Genomic DNA, 25,711 nt, shown 5'->3' with positions numbered 1-25,711 from the left:
CCCACATCCCTCTAAACATTTCCTATCCACATACCTATCCAAATATCTCAAAAAATATTTAAAACTGTACTCTGCTCCACAACTTTCTCTGACAGCTTGTTCCACATACACACCTTCCTCAGTGTGAAAAGGTTGTCCCTCAGGTCCCTGTTAAATCTTTCCCCTCTGACCTTAAACCTACACCCTTTAATTTTGGACTTCCCTGTCCGAAGGAAAGGCTTTGACCATTCACCTTATCTATGCCCTTTATGATTTTATGAACTTCTTAAAAAAAAGGTCATCCTTGGCCTCCGATGCTCCAGGGGAAAACAAAAGTCCCAGCCTGCCAATATAACTCAAATCCTTCAGTTTTGGCAACATCTTTGGAAACAGTTTCTGCACCATTTCAAGTTTAGCAACATCCTTCCTACACCAGGGCAACCAGTATTGTATGCAGTACTCCAAATGAGGCCTTTATTCAGCAATATGACGACATCCTAATGCCTGTACTCCGTGCTCTGGCTGATAAAGGCAAGCATGCCAAATGCCACTTTCACCACCCTATCTACTTGCAACTCCACTTTCAAGAAACAAATGTATTTGCATCCCCAGATCTCTCTGCTTGACAAAGCAGGCAGGGCTTACACAGTTAATGGTAGTACCTTGGGGAGTGTTGTTATCTTACTAAAATACAACAGCTTGGATTCATCTAAATTAAACTCTGCCATTCCTCAACACACGAGCCCTGTTAATGAAGGTCCTATTGAATTTTTCTTCATTGTCCACTATAACAACAATTTTGGTGTTGTCTGCAAACTTACTAACCATGCCTCCAATATGCTCATTCATATAGCTTACATAAGAATAGTGGACCAGTACCAAACCTTGCAGCACCACATAGGACTCTAGTCTGAACAAACCTTTACCATCACCCTGTTTTCTACTGTTAAGCCAATTTTACATCCAATTAGATGCCCTCTCTCGATGTTACATGCTATCTTACTAACCAGTTAACCATGCGGAAACTTATCAAAGGCTTTGCTAGAGTCCATGTAGTCAAGTCCATGTCTTCATCTATCTTCTTGGTCATCTCAAACAAAAAAAAAATAAGTTTGAGACATGGCTTCCCATGCACAAAGCTATGCTTACTCTCCTTTAATAGTTCTTGCCTTTCCAAATGGACGTAGATCCCTGCCACCAATCAGATTCATTCCTAGGATGTGGAGGTCATGTCTCTCAGAATGCCCTCCAACAACTGACCTATCAAAAATCACCAGTCTATAATTCTCTAGCATTTCCTTGCAGCCTCTGAAATAATGACAATAGCCGCCACCCTCCGGTCTTCCAGCATCTCATGTGTGGCCAATGATGCAAATACCTCTGTTTGAGCTCTTGCAATATTTATACAAATAAAAAAAGGTTCTCAAAAACAGCTTGATCTAGAAGAGAATTCCTACAGTGTGGAAACAGGCTCTTTGGTCCAACAAGCCCACACCAACCCTCCAAAGAGTACCCCACCCAAACCCATTCTCCATTACTCTACATTTACCCCTGATTAATGAGCCTAACCTACACATCCATGAACACTTTGGGCAATTTACCATGGCCAGCTCACCTAACCTGCACATCTTTGGATTGTGGGAGGAAACCCACGCAGACACAATGTGTAAACACCACACAGTCAGTCGCCGAGACTGGAATCGAACTCTGGTCCCTGGCGCTGTCAGCCACTATGCTGCCCTGATCTCATTTCTATTAAATCAGTGTTTCCAGTCTTGGGCATTTGACTATGTCTCTCATTTCTATTTAGTATAACTTAGCTGATATTGCTACAATGGCACTAAATGCATTTAGTATATCCTGGTAGGATGAATATAAGGAAGGGCACAAAATGATTCACAAATAAACTAGATCAGTATTCTTCACTTGTTTGCAAACATTGTTGTACATGCTATATTCAATTCTCATAGATAACTGAACTATCCCAATTAACAAATTTATAGTGACATCTAAAATGAACGATAAATTCAACAATTAGTAGTGATAATAGCAGATATCCTTCATTACTTGCACAATAAAGTATACACTCATCGTTCTTTCAAAATATTACACATTAATTATGTAGAAAGATGAACTTTTGGATTATACGAAAGATGAATTAGCTGTCCATAATTCAAATGTTTTCAATAATAAAATTTCAGAATTTTAAGGAATATACAGACACGGAGTTGGCCATTCAGCCCATCAAGCCTGCTCCATCAGTTAATACAACCACAGCTAATCAATCACTTCAAAAAAAGGCTTTTAGCTGTGCCATCCCTTTATCATGTACACCATTAATCAGAAATTTAAGCTCTACCTTAAATATACTCAACAGCGAAAGTCCACAGATTGGTGTATACATTATTCCAACGGTTCAGAACCCTCTGGGCAAAATTATTTTTCCTTGTCGAGACCTAAACAACACAACACCCCTTATTGTAAAATTGTGTCCCTTGCTTCTACATTCCCAGCAGTGGGACTATTTTACCTCAACTGCCCACCCATCCTCAAGTTTCAGCAAGTTTATCTCTCATTCGCCAAAACTCTGGAGAATACATGCCCAGATCACCTAATCCTCACAGGATAGTCCTGCCATCCCAGGAACAAGACTGGTGAACCTTCAATGCACTCTCTATGGCATCAATACCTTTCCTGAGACAAGGCAACTAAAACTTTACAGTAACCCCAGTTCAATCAAACCAAATTCTTAGCTGAAAATAGCACAGATCAGGCAGCATCCAAGGAACAGGAGAATCAACGTTTCAGGCATAAACCCTTCTTGCTCTCATCTCCAGTCCTCATTTTCTTCTCGAACAAGTAAAGCAAAACTTCTTTACTCCTGTACTCAAGTCCTTTGCAATAAAGGCTACATTTCAAAGCATTTCCAATAGCTTGCTGCATCAAGTTACCCTTCAGTGACTTTTTGACAAGGACACCTTGTCAAAGATCCTTTTGCACATCTGCATTTTTCAACCTCTTCCCATTGAATACTCTACACATTTGTTCTATCAGTGAATAACTCCACATTTTCCTACACTACACTTCATTCACTGTCTGTCCAAATCCTCCTGAACCCACTTTACACGTTCCACACAAAGCACTTCCTACTTCGCTCTATTATATCTGCAAAATTGGCAATATTGCAATAATATTTGTTGTTAACAGCAAAGGCCCAAGTTCCAATCCTGCAGTAACCCACTCAGCCAACGTATGCCTTCTGAAAATCCAAATATACTAGGTCCTTTGGTTCTCTTTTGCCAATTTTGTTAGTAGCACCTTCCAAAAAAAAAGTGATTTCCCATTCACCAATCCATACTTACTTTGCCCAATCAGATAGTCATTCAACTGTCCACTGATCACATTCTTTACAACATATTTCCGCATTTCTCCTACTACTGAAGACAAACAGGTCTATAGTTCCCCATTTTCTCATTCTTCATTCCCTTCTTAAATAGTAGGGAGATAATAACTATCTTCCAATTCACAGGAATCATTCTAGAATCTAAAGAACTTAAGATGTTCTAAAAAGGATCTTGTAGAAAAAACAGTTTTAACAGCATTTCAAATTAATAACACCACCACCAGGCACTCAGAGCTCAGGAGGTCATTTTACTCAAACAGATTAGTCTTCGCCAAATCAACTCAAGCCCAGTCTTCATGGCTTTGACATCTCTTCACATTTATACAAGTTTTCCTATACAATTGCAATGATATCAGCCTCGATCACTTCGTGCAAAATATTTTCTTCAACCACCACTTGCAGAACTCAACTTTTTAAAAAAAAAAATCACCTATACACTTCTGTTCAAATTGTCCCAGTCTCCTAAGAGTTTTCACATAATTATGTTTCCAATCCCTGGTACCAAAATCTATGATGTAATGATCCTTCCATAATGGAACACTGAAAACCTAGAAAATGTGGAAAATGTGGAAATTTATTGTTTTTGTTAAATTACAAAACTGGTATCTATTTTGTTACAAAATGCTGAAACCACTTCATGTAATTAAGTTCCAAGTACAACTGCAAAAGATAATTAAAATTTATGCAGCCAAACCACACACCCCATGCTCTTCCTGGCAAGGCATTAGGGTTTTCACTTGCAGTCTAAGTGATGCAAAGGATTTTCATAAACTTGTGCATTTTCCCAGTTATGGCTCCACATAATGTCACATGCTGTGAAGAATAGAAATCTCAGATCTTTTCCAATACAAATGGGAGCATCATGCAGCTATAATCAATAAATTCATCCAAAAAACAAAATCCTTACCCTATTTTGAAAAAATGACGCATGAAAGTGTGATGTTGTTGCTGATATTGATACTAAAATGATTGTATCTTCTGTGCTGGGGTTGTGCAAGTATACTTTTTCCATTTTTGGCATTCCCACTGGTCTGTGAAAGTAAACAAATGTATAACTATTAAGCCACCAACGTCACAAGTAGTTGTTACCAATGTTCACATTACACAGATCAGCTCCCATATAGTACCATTAATACAGTAAAACATCCAAGGCACTTTACAGAGAGGCTTTTTTTAAAAAATCACTGACAGTTGTGATGTTTGGGAGTTATTTTAAACTCCTGTACAAGTATCACAGCTGTGCCATAGAATATTACACTACACTTGTTCCTAGAATTCAATATGGAAATAGCCCATCACATTACAAGTGCTCACTGGTGAAGAATAAATCCTTAACCAGTTTCACAAAATTAACACAACAGATCTGTGTGCTTGCTTCAAAAATCACAAACAGAACAGAAGCTTTACTTGGGGATTTATTTCTGCTTCGAAGGACCAAAGATATGTCAAAGTTTAACACTAATCAGTTCACATGATACTGTTAATCTGTTCATACATTAGACGATATCTAGCAAATTTCAAGGACACCATACATTTGAAATAATTCTGATTTAAAACAAACCTATTAAAAACACAAACTTTTGAAAAGCATTCTGTATGCATGCCATGGATTGTTCACAATGTTCCCTATCTCACTCAAGGTCATCTGGTGAAACTCTGGACAGAGAAGACCGAATGTTTGTTTCAAACAATTGAAAGAGTAACACACAATTTGGGTCATTTTTGCTCATCCCTCAATTTGTGCAAGCTCATTTATTTTCCAAATATTTGCCTAAGGACATCAATAATTGGGATATGGAAAGATAGATAATTAGGTGGGAAACCAAGAGTGTACACTCTTCTAAAAATGCTGCATTTTTTAGCCTCCACATTCCATTATACAGAATTCTTGAACTTCATCAAGAAAGGCTTATCTAGAACTGAAGGATACAGATAACACTTACAAAAGGAAAACTATTCTTACATGGTATAAGCATCCCTGAAGTCAATGATTTGCAAAATAAACAAGTCAAGTAGTAAGATTAAATGACAAGTATCAAAACTTTTACTGATTTGATGCAAATGTGACAGAAGTCTTCAAATCTTAGCACAATCATTTTCAGTATTAGGTAAAATGGAATTAAGCAATGACTTATTAAAATGAAACACTTCATTTCAGAAATACCAGTCAACACTTCATATGGTAGGTTCGAAGAGGTGTTTATTTTCATTTGATCTCCTTACAATAAAGAACTCCAAGTTTAAATAATCTTTAGCCAAAAACTAAATGTACACCTTCCCAAATTTTTCAAACAATATTGTAAATAAATCAAAATTCCTCCCCCTCAAAAACTGCAATCCACATCGACTCAAGATGAAATCTTTCTCCTCAGCTAATCACCTCCCAAATTTAACCCTCCCCAACCTTATCCCAGTCATTTTGCTTTGCATGCAAATTGACTACGCTAGTACTATGAATACTGCTTAGGTACATGTCTCAAACAAAACCACACCAGATTTTTGGACATTTCCAGATTGCAGCTAGATGGCACATGACCACCAGCAGTTTGGGTCAAGCAGAGTCTGATCAAGCGTTATCTAGAATGCTTGTAACCAGACCAATTCAAAAGAAAAAACAAACTTACTTGGATAATCAATTACTTTGCTTAATTAGATTGTGCATGGAAGCTTTTTTAAGGAATGTTCAGTTTTCGTGTGTTAACCAAAGGCAAGCATACAATTGCAAGGTGCTGGAACATAATTCAGATATGCACTGCTTCAGTTTTCCAATTGAGGACTAAATAAAGTCCTCAAAACATGCATAATGAAAATTCAGCTGAAGGTGGTGTTGTTTAAGCCCAATCAGTTTAGGACTTTAATTTTGTCATCCCCATTATATCTTTGAACAATAAACAAAGGGTTAACAGTTTGGATCTAAATAGCACCTTTTAAAGCAATCAGGTCCCATGGTGATTTAGAAACAATTAAATCAAAAAAAAGTGGACTGAATCACTGGATGTGAATAATGAATGTACAGTGATCAAGGGGTATTAGTCACAGATACAGATTGAACCTTATCTATGGGTAAGCCATAAAATATTGAAGGCAGCCACATTCAATAAATACTGCAATCTAGTTTCAAAAGAAATAAAGGCAGAAAATGGTTGAAGCCAGATATTTTTGCAGCATCTGCGCGAAGAAACAGAATTAACATTTAAGGTTCAGAAGAGAAAAGGTCTCCAACCTAAAATAACCACCGTTGGCTCTTTCTCCACGAATACTTCCAGATGTGGAGTATCTTCAGTAACTTCCCTTTTTAATATCAAATTCCTACTATATGTAGTATTTTCTTATTAGGTTTTAACATTGCTAGATATTCCGAACAGTCTTCGCTGGGATTTGAGTACTATTTGCATTGAAACAGACCTTTTGAGCTATTAAACTAAACCAAAAATAGGTGATTTTTTTTTTAAAAAACAAACTAGATTTTAGTATTATACTTAATCTTTTCTTTGTACTAATTTACATCACTAAATGTTTTGCATAATATCAAAGTGAACCTCTAAGTGCACAAACCTAGTTTGAGTATATTATTTTACACGCCCAAATCCCTAATCTTTGAAATCAGAATAAAAAAGGACCAAAATGCAAGGGATTGCTGTTTAGTTCCAAGGCATGCTTCAATAGAGAGCTGCAATGAGCTAACCATGTTGATCCTAAATTTCTTGCACAAGTGGGTCACTGGGCAACTGTAAGTGAAATTAGAGCTTGGTCATAGACCATATCCTTATGCAGGATAATATTTTCCAACTAACCATTGGTTAATATGGTGCAGGAGGGACAATTGTTTCATAAAAATGTTAAAATATTAACAAAAATGTAAAATACTACTGATACTGAAAATCATAAAAACAAAATACTGGAATCGCCAAGTGGCTGCTTTCATTTCACATTTCTAGTAACTAGAGCGCTTTGTTTTTATATTATTTAATTCATTGCTGCTACTCTTCCAGAAATGTCCACTTGGAAGAAGTTTTGCCCTTCTCTCCATTGCCGTTTTCTGTCTCTTCTGTTTTGTTGTAGAATCACAAGCCAGTTATAACATAGGAAACAGTCATTCAGGCAGTTGCGTCTATGTCACTCTCTGCGACAGCAATCCATCAGTGTCACTTTTCCAGTAATTAAAGATAACAAATATTTTTTGTGTGCATTCAAGTCCCTTCAAAATGAAATACATGACTTTAAAACCTAGTCAACTTGCAGCACACGATCATTGGATTTAACTTTAAAACAAAACTAAAATTCAGCCAACAATAAATTCATAGCCAATGACTTAGACCATTTTAAAACTGATAAAGGCCTATAGTTTCTGAATGGAAAAAAAGTTCCAAAACTTACAAGAACTCAGTTACTACATTAACTGGAGTTAAAATTCCAATGGCACACTACACTTGTGTAGAAGCCTAATTAAGCCAGATTGTAAAATGCAATTCGTTAGATCTATCCTAATTTCAGTCATGGTTGAGTAAGTGAGGGAATATACCTGGCACACATGGAGTACTTTTACCCTTCTATTTAAAAAAGAATTTGCAGATATTAGAGAACAGTCTGCTCCACCAAATCTGAGCAGCTGGCTCCAAACACTATATTACAAGAAATTCCAAACAGCTCTCCTGATCCTCACCCTGTAAGAAGGCACACTCAAATTAAGAAATTTTTAAAGTGAAAGCGAAAAGGGGAAATAAAGCAACAGTTTTTAAGACTGAAATGCTAAATAATATATTAACCTGATTTGAAGGGCATGCAGATTAAAGTAAGTAAAGAAATTTAGGATTGAATAGTTATCACACTTCCACAAATTAAAAGGTAGTTACTAATATCAAGTAAGGACAAAATTGATACTGGAACAAGTAAAAATTTTCCTGCAATAACACACTTCTTGCTTCTCTTCATCATACAATTTTCCTACTTTGCTAAACCGGACAGTATTAGTCCAGCTTGCCCTACAGCTTTCAGATGGTTTAAATTCTTGGCCCAGCAGGGAGTTATCCCACAAGGCAGGTGGTGTATTGCAGACTTATTTGGCACAGCCTTCAATATAAGAAGTGCAGCAATTACTAAGCTCAAATTAGTTACTTTTTTCATTTGCTTTTTCACTGCTCTCTGCAAAATGTGCATTACAGAGGGTCAACTGGATTACAGTTGCAGCACAATAGCAAATAAAGAAAATATTCAATGCTTCTGAATTTTTTCCTGAAATGTTTACAATGCCTAATTAATAATTTCATCTGCTCAAAGCAGAATTTTGCCTATTTTTCTAAGTTATCCCATATAAACGAATCAATTTATAATGATATTTTGATCAATGAATAAGTGAAGATTAGAAGATGCTTACCCAGAATGGTATCACATCAATTTTTGACCAAGGCTACAAAGATAAATTAATACCAAAGACCAAGTTTAAGAATAAATAAACAAAGTCTATAATGCAACAGTTTAAAAAAGGTGTCACATCTGTTACCTGAATGTACAACCTTTGGACTATTTTTAAAATGCTTGCAGTAAAATTTGCTAAGCAGTTTTAAAAATTTTCAAATACTGGAGGAAATACTGGTGATTGTGAGCAAACTAGCAGAGGACATTTTCACACACAACCATTATTACACATCAATATGTGTGAAGCTTTGTGAAATAAAATATAGTCATTCAAAACCATGAAATTAATTAAGCCTGGTGTTAATTTTGTTTACTGCCATGATAGCATTGCATCACATTCAGTTATATTTATATCCACTTGACAAGTGAGACACACTTAACAACAAAATGTCAGCCAAGTTACGTGCTCAAATCCTGGAGTGGAGCTCAAACCCATGAACTAGCATATTCAGAGGCAAGTGCTACTGAGAGCTCTAGGAGACAGTCAATTAGAATGCCAATTTTAGAAATTGGTAGTAAGTTTTATATTTTACTCATCCAAATTCAATTCTGGACTGGAACCGAGAATAGCTAAACATACATGTCAAAAACTGGTCAAGGTTCTTCCTGACATTCAAACTCAAACTAAAATCTTAAATTATACCAGGGTATCACAACTATAGAAGGCTTCATCCTTGCAACTTTGTAGTGCACTACATTCATTTTCTTGTACTTCACTTTCCAAGACTAAAAATTTTCACTGTTATCACTGCTTTTAGGTATACTAAGGTATGGCTTCTTTACAGCTTTAATCAATTTGTTTGTTTAAAAAAAAAAGCAAAAAAAAAATAGCAGAGAAACTTAGTTCTTCCCACCAGTTATGTCATACCTGAGCTGGTCAGGTATGTTCATTCACCTTGGTTCTTGTTGGCATTAGTCAATAGATGGATAACCATCTACAGTACTTAAAAATACATAAACCACAGAAGGAAAATAGTATACATACTGCAGTAAGACTAAGTTAATTCTCATTAGTGTCCAAGCTTGGGGATCAGACCTGGAATTCAAAGTCCTGGAGCATAACTAACCATATAAATCTTGAGAGTTCCTGGACTAAAAGCTTTTTTTGTGATAACAAAACAGAAAATAACTGATTAAAGCACATTAGAAATGCCCATTTTCCAAGTCTATACATCTGCCCTGACATGGGTGACCCATGGAAGAAGGGTTTCTGAAAGCACAGGGAAAAGGTGCTTCAGTTTACAGAATGGAGTCCCATCATTTTTTAAACCCATGAAATTGGACATCATGTAAACAATGCAATTGTAAAATGTTATTAACTGTTAAATGCAAAGTATAATAAAAAGAAGAGATAATGCTAGAAGAATGCTTCTGAATTATCTTGACATGTTACATGATAGAACCTGGCAATTTGACCCATTATAGCTGCACCTGCAATCTTGTCTGATTCCAATGCTGTTACAATCCTTAATATTAGTGTCTAAAGCAAAGCTGCAGTTTGTGGGAAAAGTCGAGAGTGTGGTGCTAGAAAGGCACAGGTCAGGCTTTCATCAAGAGCTTATGCCTGAAACGTCGATTCTCCTGCTCCTCGGATGCTGCCTGACAGGGTATACTTTTCTAGCACCACACTTTTTGATTCTGATCTCCAGCAAGTGCAGTCCTCACTTTTTCCAATTTTTGGGAAAACCACACATTATATTCAACTTGTGCATAAACCCACCACTAAAAGTATCCTATTAACTCTTACATTACGATCAAGTGCTGATGAAATGGAAATAATTTTACTTAAATGATGGGAATTACACAGAGGAAAGCAATAGCTGAAGTGAACTGGGTGGCTAGATGAACAGCAAGGTGGTAAAAATGCTGTGGCAGACATTTAAGGAGGTAACTCATGACTCTTAGCAACAGTACATCCCATTAAAAGGGGGAAGATTCTAAGAGAGGGATAACCAAAAGAAGGATAGCATTAAGTTGAAAGTTAAAACATATAAAGCAGGCCAAAGATGGGGATAAATTCAGAATCTAGCAAAAGGAGAAAATAAAGGACAAACTAATGAGGAACACAAAAACAGACAATGAGAGTTTCTCATTGAGAAGAGTTGAAGTGAACATTGGCCCTTAGAAAAGAAGTCCGGGGTGAGAGTTATGGGAAGAAAATAGAAAAGGAGTTGAACAGATATTTTGTATCAGTCTTTACTCCAAAGATTCCATTAATACTAAAATAACACGGGGGGGGGGGGGGGGGGGGGGGGGGGGGGGGGGGGGGGAGAAGATTAATTACGGTCACAAACTAAAGGGCCCGAAGGCTGCTAAGTCCCCTGGCCTGATGGCTTGCATCCTGAAAGAGGCAGCCACAAGAGAAATGTATGCATGGATAGTAATTTTGCAAAAAAGATATTGGCTTCAAGAGAATTGGAAAGCTGCTAATCTGTCCTATTCAAAAAGGGAGGCAAAAGCATCCCAACATCTATTGCTGTAAAATGGACCAGAATCAATTAAGTCAGTCATACAGGACATTTGGAAAATCATAACCTAATCTAATCATGGAGAGTCAGCATGGTTTCACAAAAAGGGAAATAATTTATTAGAGCTTTGAGCAAGTCTCAGAGTGGATATTGGCAAACTAGTATATATGATGATGGACTTCCATAAGGCATTTGACAAGGTATATCAAAGTTTAAGTCTAAGATAGAGCACATTGTGTTTGTAATATATTGGGATGGAGAGAGCACTGGCTCATGGACAGATCAGTGAGTAGGATAAAAGTTTTTTTTGAAGACCCGCCCCCCCCCCCCGTGTCTAGTAGAGTTCCACAGGAATCGATGCTGGGATCACAACCGTTTACACTACATGTTAATGACTTGGAAGAGTAGGCTGATGGAGTTTAATTTAGATAAATGCAAACTGTTGCATTTGGGAAAGCAAATCTTAGCTGGACTTATACACTTAATGGTAAGGCCCTAGGGAGTGTTGCTGAACAAAAGACCTTGAAGTGCAGGTTGACAGCTCCCTGAAAAAAAAAAGAGAGAGAGACGTAGGCAGATAGGATAGACAATAGTGGCAGCAGTAGGCCATTCTGCCCTTTGAGCCTGCACCACCATTCATTATGATTATGGCTGATCATCCTCAAATTAGATAGCGAAGATGATGTTTGGTATGCTTTCCTTTATTGGTCAGAGTATGAGTACAGGTGTTGGGAGGTCATGTGTGGCTGAACAGGGCATTGGTTAGGCCACTATTGAAATATTGCAGGCAATTCTGGTCTCCTTCCAATTGGAAAGATGTTGTGAAACTTGAAAGGGTTCAGAAAAGATTTACAAGGATGCTGCCAGGGTTGCAGGATTTGAGCTATAGGGAGAGGTCAAATAGGCTAGGGCTGTTTTCTCTGAAGTGTTGGAGGCTGAGGGGTGACGTTATAGAGGTTTATAAAATCATGAGGGGCATAGATTGTCTATTTATCCTAAGTATTTTCCCTAGAATGGGAGAGTCCAGAACTAGAGGGCATAGGTTTAGGGTGAGAGGGGAAAGATTATAACAAGGGACCCAAGTGGCAACTTTTTCACGCTGAGGGTGGTACATTTATCGAATGAGCTGCCAGAAGAAATGGTGGAGGCTGGTACAATTGCAACATTTAAAAGGCATTTGGATGGGTATATGAATAGGAAGGGTTTGGAGGGATATGGGCGAGGTGCTGGCAGGTGGGACAAGATTAGGTTCGGATATCCTGGTCAGCATGGACAGGTTGGACCGAAGGGTCTGTTTTTGTGCTGTACATCTCTATGACTACGTGAAGTGAATGTACAATAGCTAAATCTGCAGATGACAAAATAGGTGGAATGATAGGTTGAGAGGGTGATACGAACAGTTTAGAGATATTGATAGATTAAATGGGCAAAGAACTGGCAAATAGAGTATAGTACATCCTTGATGCATGAATTCACAACTCAAAATTTGCCAGTTGACACCAAAAAGTAATTAGTAACAAAATTCAACATCTCTGGGCAAGCTCATGTATCTGCAATTTTTAAGCTGCATTTTTAAAAACAGCTCTGCGCTTGTAAATTTCATCAATCGTGGGTGTTCTCAGAAACGCACCTTTACTCATACAGGGGAATAACTATAATGTGGGGAAATGTGGAAGAGAGAATTAAAAAGAACAGAATATTATTTAAATGGAAAAAAAAACCTGCAAAAACCTGTAACACAGGGGATTCAGATGTCCTTTTGCACCAAACTCTGAGCACACAGGTGCAACAGGTAATCAGAAAGGCTAATGGAATGTTAACCCTTAATATCAAGGGGGTTAGCGTTTAGAGCAGGGAAGTCTTACCAGAACTGCACAGGTGCTGAGACCATATTGGAAAACTAAGCAGTTTTCTTTTGAATCATCGAATCCTTAGTGTGAAAAACAGGCCATTTGGCCCAACAAGTCCACACCAACCCTCCAAACAGTATCCCACCCAGACCCATTCCCATCCCCTACCCTCTTACATGTCTCCTGACTAATGCACCTAACCTATACAACCTGGGCAATTTAGCATGGCCAATTCACATAACCTGCACTTCTTAGAACTGTTTTGTACCCCTTATAAGGAAATGTTGTTTCATTGGAAGCAGTTCAGATAATGGTTTACCAGATGATCCATAGTACAAAGGCACTGTTTTATGAGCAAAGGCTCAACAGGTTGGAACTTCACTCACTACAGTTTAGAAGAATGAGACATGATCTCATTGAAACAGATTTCTTAAGGGGTTTGACAGGGCAAATGTGAGAGGACATTTCCCCTCATAGCAAAATCTGGGGCCAGAGGGCCTAACTCAATAAAATGTAAGTCAATAAATGGGAGGGAGGGGTGGTTATGGGTGGGCAGGGGGAAAACAGTGGTGAGGTGAATGTAAGTGTTAGGTATGACCTAGTAGGTAGATAGGAGGAATCTGGTTGGTAGCTGGAAGAAGGTTGGTTGAAGGGGTGGAATTGTGAAGGTGGGACTGGAAAGGGAATCAGGGAATAGGTGGGAAGGTTATTTGAAATTGGAGAACTCAATGCTAAGTCTTCCAATGGTAATGTTATTTAATGTTTCTACATTTTTTTTTAAAAGAATGGGACAAAAACAATGTTCCCGAAATGGTGTACTAGTGCTCCAATTGTGATCTTGCACAAATTCAACATTACCTTTTTGTTGTATTCTATACCTCTATTCACAAATCCCAAGAGATCTTGGTCTTTTCCTGGTCTCATCTATTTGTTCTACCACTTTTAATGGCTACAGTAGTTACATACCTACAAAGCTGTTCCATTTTAAACTCTATGCATTTTAAAAGTATATTCCCTTCATTAATTATCAGTCCTAAATTACTTTGAAATTAGGGAATTAGAGAAGCTAGGGAGGAGATGGCAGAGCCTTTGGCCTTTATCTTGGAGTCGTCGTTGTCTACAGGTTTAGTACCAGAGGACTGCAAATGTGCCCTTGTTCAAGAAGGGCAGCAGAGATGATCCAGGTACTTATAGACCAGTGAGCCTTACACCTGTTGTCAGAAAGCATTGAAGAGGATTATAAGAGATGGTATTTATAATCATCTAGCAAGCAACAAATTTGATTGGAGGTAGTCAACTTGGTTTCGTCAAGAGGTCGTGTCTCTCAAACCGGAGTTTTTTTGAGAAGGTGACCAAGCTTGTTGATGAGGGTAGGGCAGTTGATGTGGTGTACACGGACTTCAGTAAAACCTTTCATAAGATTCCACATTTTAGATTATTGGAGAAAATGCAGAGGCACGGGATTGTGGATGACTTAGTGGTATGGATTAGAAACTGGCTTTCTGTAAGGCAGCAACGAGTGGTGGTTGATGGAAAATACTCAGCCAGGAGTCCTATTCCTAGTGGGGATCGGTTTTGGGACCAGTGCGGTTTGTCATTTTTATAAGAGACTTAGATGCAAGCATAAATGGATGGGTTAGTAAGTTTGCAGATGACACTAAAGTCGGTGGAGTAGTGGACAGTGTGGAAGAATATTGCAGGTTGCAGGGGTCTTGGATAAATTGCAGAATTGGACTGAGGGATGGCAAATGGAGTTCAATACAGATAAATTTGAGGCGATTCACTTTGGGAAGAATAACAGGAAGGCAGAATACTGGGTCAATGGAAAGATTCTTGGCAGTGTGGATGTGCAGAGGGATCTTGGTGTCCATATACGTAGAGTTTGAAAGTTGCCACCCACGTTGATAGCGCGGTTAAGGCAGCATATGGTGTGTTAGGTTTAATGGTAGAGGGTAAAAGGATTGAGTTCTGGAGCTGTGATGTCAAGTTGCAACTATACAAAACGCTAGTGTGGCTGCTGTTGGAACATTGTGTACAGTTCTGGTAGCCCCATTACAGGAAGGATGTAGCAGCATTGGAAAAAGGTGCAGAGGAGGAGATTTAACAGGAGGTTGCCTGGTCTGGAGGGAAGGTCTTATGAGGAAAGGCAGAAGGACTTGGGTCTCTTCTCATTGGAGAGAAAGCGACTAGGAGGGGATTTAATAGACACATACAAGATGATCAAAAGATTAGACAGGGTGGACGATGTGTCTTTTTACTAGGATGATGACGTCAGCTTGTACAAAGGGGCATAGCTGCAAATTGAGGGGTGATAGATTTAAGACAGATGTCAGAGGTAAGTTCTTTACTTAAGAGTGGTAAGGGTTGAATGCTCTGCCTGCCAATGTAGTTAACTCAGCCATATTAGGGGCATTTAAACAGTCCTTGGATGAGGACAGGATAGTATAGGGGGATGGGCTTAGATTAGTTCATAGGACGGCACAACATAGAGGGCCAAAGGGTCTGTTCTGTGCTCTATTGTTCTATGCTCTATTCAATTGCACTGGCCCATACATCAAGTCCATCCAGGTCTCCCTATGACCTTTAATAAATCATCATATAATTTATTCCTTCAATTCTTAATCCAAATTTGCACATACTATTCTGTGCAACCTCAGACAGCTTTTTAAAAAAATTGTAGACTATGTGGTGAGTTTGGATAGATACTTCAAGAACTCAATGCAAACTTTCACCAAACAAAGGTCGACATGTAACACATTTTCAAGATCTGTATGGTCACACCGCATGTGTAAATTAAAAAGGATAATCATCCATACTTTAAAAGTTGGAGGGGGGAAAAAAACAACAAATTCACCACATCTCATTTGCTTATCGACTGACTTTTCTCTCGGTCCAAATAGCTTTCCCTCTCCAGCTGCTCTCACAATCAGATGCTGAACTAACTATTCTAATTTATATTTCTTGGTTTAGACACTGCATTTTTGTAAGAATTCTTCAATGTGATTGGCTAGACACCATTGTTTGGTCTCTCCAAGTCAGCTCCAGATCCCCTGTAGAGGGTGCTGTGCGGTTTTGACTCTTTGCTAAAAACTCCCAACATAGACTCTGCTTGCTTTTACGGGAAAAACTATATGTAATAAGGGCCAGAACTGTTTGTGGGCCAAATGATAGCAAAACCTACTGAATATTGACTATGGGGAAAGGAAATTTCAATGCTTAGGGATGTAATGATGAAATATTCAAGGAAGAGGTTTATATTCATATTCAGCCATTTTCAAAAACTTAGTTTGCAAAAACTATTTGCTAATATTTTAGAATATGCCTTTGGATCAAACTGAGCCCAAAGCACTAGCATTTCTGTCCAAATTTGCTTCAAGTGTTCAGAATTCTTTTGTGACCTATTTAGCATAATAGATATTTTAGCAGGCACAGGTCTAAAACTTATATCTCAATTGTACTTTGTCTTTGATTTGTATGCTTTTATCCAATAATGTGCCCACACTCCAAAATCAGCTCTTATTTTAAACTTGCGGCCTGCAAAATTACTTACTACACAATTAGTTGTCAATACAGGCTCATGTCAAACATTAGTTTTATTTGACTTTCAAATCTATTGCATTTCTCTTCATTAATTAATAAACAGCCACCAAAATAGTTGATCATATAGTATCCATCATGCTACCAAAATGAAAAGACATTACTGTAAAATGAAAAAGTCATAGATTATCTCAGTTTGGATAAGCAACCCAAAATTTGCTTGTGGTTTTTAAGTCATCAATTTGTTACTCACTTATTCCAAGTCCTGGCTTGAACATTGCAAACAAATGATTCTGAAACTCACTGTTATTAGAGCCAGCCTCAATTCTTATTGCCTAATTTCATGACAATTAGCAACATTCAGACATGCCTTTTCGGCTGCACTGTTTAATTGGCATGACATTCTAAGTAGCCACTTAACCTTCAAGGGCACAATTAAAATGAAATATGCATTTATGTTTTTCCTACACAGAACTTGGTTAAAATAAAAAGTAGGTTAAAAACTTACTGAGAATTATTTTAAAAAGGAATGAACTGACGTGAGCAATGAAAATAGAAATACAATTTTAAATTGAGTTTTACATGTTTCTCATCTGTACTCATCTCCACATTCCTTACAAAATCGATTTGTTCTTAGCAAAATACAAGGAGCAAGAAAATCTCCATAATTTGGAAACAGATGTTTTCTGCACTAAAAGCTGCATGTCTTTTGAAAGACCTCACTAAAACAAAATATGAGCTGTGACAACATTGGTACCAGGGATCAAAATAATTAAGTCTTTGTTTTTGGGAAGGCTCAGGACTTTTCTCTGCCACATTTATGATTCGAGGGCAACCCTTTTGTTTACAGGGGTTCCTTTGCTCAATCTCATCAACTCTTACTACATGGTAGTCACATAGCAAAATTGCCTTCTGTACTTATGATGCAAGGGTTTTTCTTTATATAGAAGAGATAAAGATATCACAAATACGAAAGATTGCATCCTTTGTTTTATTCACTTGTGGGATGTAGGTGCTGCTGGCAGGCCAGCATTCATTGCCCACCCCTAGTTGCCTTTGAGAAGGTGGTGCTGAGCTGCCTTCTTAGAAGGTAGAACAATACAGCGCAGAACAGGCCCTTCGGCCCTCGATGTTGTGCCGACCTGTGAACTATTCTCAGCTCGTCCCCCTACACGATCCTATCATCCATGTGCTTATCCAAGGATTGTTTAAATCTCCCGAATGTGGCTGAGTTGACTACATTGGCAGAGAGTGGTAAGAATGTGGAATGCCCTAAGAACCTGCCTCTGACATCGGTCTTAAATCTATCACCCCTCAATTTGTAGTTATGCCCCCTCGTACAAGCTGATGTCATCATCCTAGGAAAAAAACTTTCACCGTCTACTCTATTTAATCCTCTGATCATCTTGTAGGTCTCTATTAAATCCCCTCTTAGCCACCTTCTTTCCAATGAGAAAGAGACCCAAGTGTCTCAGACTTTCCTCATAAGGCGTTCCCTCCAGACCAGACAACATCCTGATAAATCTCCTCTGCACCTTTTGCAATGCTTCCACATCCTTCCCAAAATACGGTGACCAGAACTATTCAATATTTCAAGTGTGGCCGCACTAGCATTTTGTATAGTTGCAGCATAATATTGCGACTCCAGAACTCACTGCCTCTAACACACCAACTGCCTTCTTAATGGAAATGCCTCCATTTCTACTGCAGGATTCTCAACTTACGAATAACAATAATGTCAAAAGTCAAGGGATTTGTGTGAAAAAAAAAGAGTGTACCGAGCATGAACCCTGGATCCTAATATTTTCAGGAAATAAGATTATCTGTAACACTATAAAAGGCTAGATGTATCAAACTTGGCAAGCAAATGGTTGCAATTGATAAACCAACAAGGCTAAAGAAAATCGAAATCAGCATGAAGGTTTATTAAAAAAAAATTAAATACTCACGAGACATGATCACCACCATCTGGAGCAGTATTTATTGCCCTTCACTGGATACCCTGGAGTTCTGGTCAGCTGCCACCTTGAGCTGCTGCAGTCCATTTGCAGCGTGAATGGTGATGAACATAATGCTGTCATTAGTGACCATCCCCACTTCTGACCTTATGATGGAGGGACTGTCATTGATGAAGCAGCTGAAGATGATTCAGCCTATGACACTACCCTGAGGAATTCCTGATTTAGAGATGCCAGTGTTGGACTGGGGTGTACAAAAGTTAAAAGTCACAACACCAGGCCACAGTCCAACAGGTTCAATTGGAAGCACCAGCCCCCAGAGCTCTGCTCCCCCACTAGGTGGTTGTAGACACCCACCTGATGAAGGAGCAGCAACCTGAAAACCAGCCCAACCAAACCCGCCGGACTAGAACCTGGCATTGAGAGATTTTTAACTGAGTAATTCCTGCAGAGATATCCTGGATCTTAGATGGCTGACATTCAACAAATAGAACGAATTACCCATTGTGTAGACATGTCTTTAACCAGCAGAGTGTTCTCTGCAATTTCCACTTGCTTCAGTTTTGCTAAAATAGTTTTGTGAAGCCACAGCTTGTCAAACGCTGCCTTAAATGTTAAGGGCAGTCATTCTCTCCTCCCCTTTGGAACTCAGATCCTTTGCACACGCTTGAAGATTAATAATAAATCTCAGATTCTATAAACATAAAAGTCTCCATTAATCATCTTAAGCATTCACCAAGATAGTTAAATGCATATATTATGCAAGTTACAGAACATTAACATTGATTTTCCAAGAATTATTTCTGCTAACTAGGAATATAACATGCAAATAGCTTCCGTAAACCCTTCATAAAAATTAAATACAAGATGCTGACCATCACGGAGGTAAACAATTTACAGATTATCGAATGATTTATATTCGGAGCCTCTAGATGTTTAAAAAAAAAAGTGTGTTTGAAGCCTTGGCTACCTTGTGTACCTCCCTGCGTGTCCTCCACATTTCTGCCCCAGCTCTGCCTATTTCGTAATGCAGAATATCTTGTGTGGTTACAAAATTCAATAGACCTGGTGAGCGTGATGACTGAAGTTAAGATACATAAAAGTTGCAATACCTACAAATTATCAGTGGATCAAATCAATGCTGGGCCTGGCATCTGCTCCCAATCTCTGGCCCCACACAGGCTCTGCTCCTTCCCTCTTCACAACCACAGTTGCAACACTTAAGCACTACTCCCTTGCCTATCCAACACTCAGGCCTGCCCCTGACAAATACTTATTGAAAACTTCATTGATCTGGTCTCCTGTAACTCCAGTGTATAGTGACTCCACGTTCAGCTGGGATTTCCTGCCCTCGATGCACTGTCAATCACAGCAGGAGCAGGAATGGAAGAGAGTGAACTTGCGATTGGTGGGTCTCGAGTAGCAGCATTAGAATAAGGAGAAGATTCTACTTCTGTTTTTCACACCAGTATTTTGCCCAAATGGTCACCTGTTTGAATTGGTGATTTGGAGATGCCGTTGGACTAGGGTGTACAAAGTTAAAAATCTCAACACCAGGTTATTAGTCCAACAGGTTTAATTGGAAGCACTAGCTTTCAGAGCACTGTTCCTTCATCAGGTGGTTGTCACCTGACAACCACCCGATGAAGCAGCAGCACTCCAAAAGCTCAGGCTTTCGATTAAACCTGTTGGATTATAACCTGGTGTTGAGATTTTTAACTTGGTGTCTGAACTTGGGGGTTTTGGAGCATAACGTGTGTTGCACCTATTACTTTTGAAGATTGATAATACATCAAACTCAATGTGAGTGCTAATGATCTTTTTGCAGCCATTGCAATCATTAAAAAAATTGTTTATGGTATAGTTTTCTTCTTTCACCCCTCCCAGTTAACAGAACACTGCAATGGTTCTCAGATATTCATTAATATAATCCAGATTGAATATACAAGGAGTGGTTTCACATCATCCTAGGTACCTAGGTGCAATGCAATCCATGTTAGCTGTATGGTGGAATGGACTGAATTATGAAATCATAGCCAAACTAGAAGATTCAAATCCATTTCGTTTGTCTCACATATAGCTTCCTGATGTTTGAAAACCACAAAGTCATTAAAAACCACACAGAAACAAACATCTTTCCACAGCAGATAGATAATTCTCTGACCTTGCCCTTTCACAATTTTCTCTTAAATTCTTATCCATTCCAAAATACTCAAACTCCATTCATTAAGGCTATGCATTACTTCACGAGCAAAAGTACCAAGCACTTTAATTAATGTCAACAAATTTCTCAATGTAGTTTTGCATGTAAAATTACAAGAGTAAATGCAACAATGCAGTACATTAGAAAATGCAAGTTATTGTATGCTGTTTCCAATTAAATACAAAGAACTCTATGTCTGATGAAATATCAAATTAGAAATAATTTGGGGCAAGAGCGGACAGCAACAGGGAAAGGTGATGCTTTCAGCATGAAGTACTGAATTACAGGGCAGTTAGGGCAGTTGGCAGGACTGCCCATTTGCAATAGAGTGACTCAAACAATGCAGGTTCTGTCTCCGCACTGGCTAAGGTTACCATGAAGGTCCCACCTTCTCAACCTTGCCCCTTGTGAGACAACAGTTAGACCGACCATTAGTTGGCTCCCTCTAATGACAGCAGTCATATAGTCTGCTGGGACTTTGACAACTTCACGATAGCATGCTTCTAGATCATCCTTCATAAGTATCAGGATAACTAACTATCAGAATTAGCTGAAATGCTAACTGAGTGCAAGACTATAAAAAAACCACAAGACTAAACCATACATTATTTAATCTTCCTCTATGGCAATTTTTTAAAAAACCCAGTGCTGCGTCCAAAACAGGAAAAGTTGCTTAAAAATGCAATATAGGGCAAAAAAATAAAAAAGGTTCCAAATGAATGTCTCAATAGTTTAATAATGCTGTTGTTAGAAAACAAAGCAGCATAATATGGTAACATCAAGAAGTAATTCTTGACCCAGTTTTTTTTCTTCTCTCAACTCTTGGGAATAAGCTCATACTAAGTTAACTAGAATAGAATTTGTACAACCCTATTTCTGCTTTCTCATTCTTCAAATGTGTAACTTCTGACTGAAGAGGAAGTCTAGTTTATTTCTACACTATTCAAAAGCAGAACCAGTATTGAAAACCTTTGCTAAAATTTTCATTTCTACAAGTCTCAATGCAAATTTGTTCATAAATGCACCCTCCAGATTTTGGCATATTTTTCCTCAAATAATACTTTGCAAAGGCAAAATAGGAGAAAAAGAGAATGCTGACAACTGGTCTCTACTATAGGGATGCAGAGCATTTGGAGTGAATGAGATGTCTACAGCCCACTTCAAAAATCGATTCTAAAAAAAGGGTAGATTTATAAGCCCTCATTACTATTCCAGCATAAACAACAATTTAAAAAAGGCTTCTTGAATATCTTCAGTTAACAAATGTTAAAACTGGTATTTAAAAAAGTTTGCTCTCAATCTGATGAAATTTATCAAAGCCTTACTTATTATTCATTTTGGATTTCCAAAGCTGATAGATGTTTTGAGTTGTATCATGCCTATTTGAAGTTTAAACTATTGACACTGACCAACCAGCGCACAACACTACCAACTTGAAGATCTGCTGCCTAAACAATCATATGGAGACTAGAAATAGATTAAGTCTGAAGAAATCAGACTGTACCTGACATCTAAACTTTTTCATGCTTCAATAGTCAAGCAGTTTTTTTGTGCAATAAATATGACCTGATCTACTGCGTCAGCTGATTAACTCCAAATTATTTTTTGCCTACAAAGCATAAAATTAAAAAAAGCTTTACATGCCTCAGCCTGCAAGCATTTAGTTTGCCCGAGAAACACTGTTCCACAACTACAGTGAATTCGAAATCTAAAGCGGTGCATTCAATTCACAGTCCAAGAACATTAAATATTCTCGGCTGTTATTTCCCGATCTCTTCTTATTTAAAAAAAAAACTATGGCTCAGCATAAGCAAAGCACTGAAAGATTTGTAGAAAGCAGGCATCCAACTTTTTCCTTCAACACATTTATTCATTAGTTCATTTGTGAGCAGTATCACAGTAAAATGGAAAGCAGCAATATACAAATCTAGTAACCATATACACAAGTTGATTCCTCCATTGAATCAGCTATTAAATCACATCCATTACATCGATAGTCCAAATATATCTGATAGAGTTGTCACTGCATTGTGTCCTGTGCATCAGATACCAATTATTTAAGACTGAAAATTGTTTCCAAAATGTGCACTACTCCCAATTTTTTCTACTGTGGAGTGTGCAAAAGGAGCCACACAGACCACAAAATTTTAAATTTGATATGGTTGCACGATGAACTAGTTGGAGTAACGTAGAAGAAAAATGGAAAATGGGCGATGTTTTAAATTGAGCTGTCTCCAGATATGGTTTTGTATCCAAAGTGGAAGACAACTTCCATAGAAAAGCTCTTGGCCCCCATGAGTCAAAACGGTGTTTCTTTGCACACAACATCTAGGATACACAATTAACGTTTTTACATTCATGTAAAAATGCACATGGAATTTGTATTAGATCACACTCTATGCTTATTCTCTCCAAGTGATAAACATTAGACCACATGAAACCTTTAAATCCTTCCTTATTAACAGAAGCAGATTGATCATTTACAAAATTTCACAACTTGTATTATACCTTTAAAAATGCTTGCATTATTAGAGGGTCAGCAAGTCCCAAAGTGCTTTATAAAAATCAGTGAAATATTTGGTGTATTCATCATTGCAATGTAGGAAATTAAGAAAATAATTTTTGTACATGATCCCACAAAAGGCTGTTACATATGACCGAATTTTGTTTTAAGTGGCATTGATCAAGAGATAAAATGTTAGTCAGAACATTAGGAAGAAACACCCTCAAAAGATGCTGCCATACATTCTTTTATAGCCACTTACAAGATAAGTGATTTGTTTAAAATACTTCACTGATTGTAAAAAAAAGTGTTTTGGGATTTTCAGAGATATAGTTACTGGTTGCACATAAATGCCCTCCATGTGAACAATGTCATCTGACAGCATGGCATGTGTGCGCCAGCTTGGATTATGTGCTTAAATGGTACTTGAACCCACAGATATAAATGAATGAATGAATGAATGAGGTCTAGCAACAACTTCTACAACAAATATCTTGAAACACACATGGTTGCCTACTTACGTAGCTACCTAGTTATTGTCAACCAATATTTTGGCAGATTTAGAATAATGCGTGCATTTAGGAGGGGGGCGGGGGGAGGAAAGAGAGAGATGAAGAGTTTGGGGACAAACAGTTTCCCTGTTCATCCCACTTGACAATATTGCTATTGTTAAAGAAAATATCATTTTTGAATAAGCAGAATAGCCTGTCTGACTGCATCACCAGTTTAACAAGCTCCAGTCTCCTCAGATTACAGCTAGCTATCACTTGCGCATGCTACACATTTTAAAAGGAAAATATTTTGCATGCATTCGCCCCACGTTAGTAGAGTTTTACTGAACAGAAGCTATTGTTACATTTATTGTAAAAGAATTACTTTGGGGACAGGGCTTGAAGTTTAACTGAGCTAATCTCCTTGATACACTACATAATTATGGAGCAGATTTATAAGCAACCCTGCAGTATACAAACCAACACCTCAGTCAATACAAACTGAAACCTGCACAATGGATTTTTAAAAAACTACAATATGCAATTCTGACTTCTGGCATTGCTAGTACAATATTATATTGCTTTGCTTAAGCTAATCATAGACAGCTCAGTGCATACCCTGAACAATGACATCCAAAACAGAAATTAAAAGAAGGTTGAACTTACTGTTCGTGGAAATCTAACATCGGTGGCTCAAACCGGATAGGTCTGCAGTTACCCCGATGGTAAGAGGCACTGAAAGAGAGATAAAGCTTCTGTAACAGTAGTAATGCAGTAACATACATGTCTGTTCTGGTAAAAATACAGCATGCATTTCCTTTCATTAGCTTGAATAATGAGAAAGCATGCAGACCAAACATCAGTTTATTGTTGCAGAGACCTAGAAGAACATGTTCAACCAGTCTGGCTTGACAGATTGCATGCACTCCCCAATGCCTTCCTGCCCAATCCGTGGCAGCCAATTAAAGCAATGATTCAACTAAACACTCCCTTTCTCAATTATATAATTTATAAAAATGTTTCTATTCCATGCACACACTTATGGAAGTACAATACTTAAATGTTTAGCAATAGAATTAAAAAATTTAGTGGAATTTTTAAAAAATCCTTTGAAAACACTTGGGCATTCATATTTCATCCCTAAAAGTATTTTACAGATCCAGGGAAAAAAATAAAAAAAAGTCACTGAATGGTCCAATCACTACTCAGTGACAGAAATCTTGGCCAAAAAAAGGGAACACTGAAAACAATTCTGGTCTCCTTCCTATTGGAAGGATATTGTGAAACTTGAAAAGGGTTCAGAAAAGATTTACAAGGATGTTGCCAGGGTTGGAGAATTTGAGCTATAGGGAGAGCCTGAATAGCCTGGGTCTATTTACCCCGGAGCAGTGGAGGCTGAGGGGTGATCTTGTAGAGGTTTATAAAATCATGAGGGGCATGGATGGAATAAACAGACAAGGTCTTTTCCCTAGGATGGGAAGTGGAGGCGGCTGGCACAACTGCAGCATTTAAAAGGCATCTGGGTGGGTATATGAATAGTAAGGGTTTAAGAGGGATATGGGTCAAATGGGACTAGATTAGGTTTAGGATATCTGGTCGACACAGACAAGTTGGACCAAAAAAGGGTCTGTTTCCATGCTGCACATCTCTATGATTCTAAAGGCAGATGATACGAAGGGAATTCAGCTACTACTGTGCTTAGATGCCACTTCTGAAAAAAAAGGGGAGGCGAAGAAACAACAGCTAATTGAGTGAAGGGTACGGGGAAAACTGCAAAAAACAAAAAAAAAGTGTGAAGCCAAGGATTCTAACTTCAGTTTCCCAAGAATAAAGAAGTCAGCATTGGTCAGTGACAATTGGAGTGACAGGCTAGGACAATGGACTTTTCAACAGGCTTACAAAAG

General features: G+C 38.1%; 1 protein-coding gene across 2 annotated transcripts in view; it reads right to left on the bottom strand.

Moving 5' to 3' along the window:
- The window catches only part of tmem131 (transmembrane protein 131), a 196,587-nt gene that overhangs the window by 83,723 nt on the left and 87,153 nt on the right, over positions 1 to 25,711 (bottom strand). For both annotated transcript variants that reach the window (XM_072577008.1, XM_072577007.1), the window contains exons 4-5: positions 24,474 to 24,542; positions 4,290 to 4,413 (exon numbers count right to left, since the gene is read on the bottom strand). In XM_072577008.1, the coding sequence (XP_072433109.1) occupies positions 4,290 to 4,413; positions 24,474 to 24,542 (193 nt within the window). The remainder of the gene's footprint in view (positions 1 to 4,289; positions 4,414 to 24,473; positions 24,543 to 25,711) is intronic.

Source organism: Chiloscyllium punctatum, chromosome 9, assembly GCF_047496795.1.
Source record: "Chiloscyllium punctatum isolate Juve2018m chromosome 9, sChiPun1.3, whole genome shotgun sequence".
In the NCBI taxonomy this organism is placed as follows: domain Eukaryota; kingdom Metazoa; phylum Chordata; class Chondrichthyes; order Orectolobiformes; family Hemiscylliidae; genus Chiloscyllium; species Chiloscyllium punctatum.
Note: the sequence above shows the minus strand (reverse complement) of the source record. Positions and strands in the feature narration are given on the sequence as shown.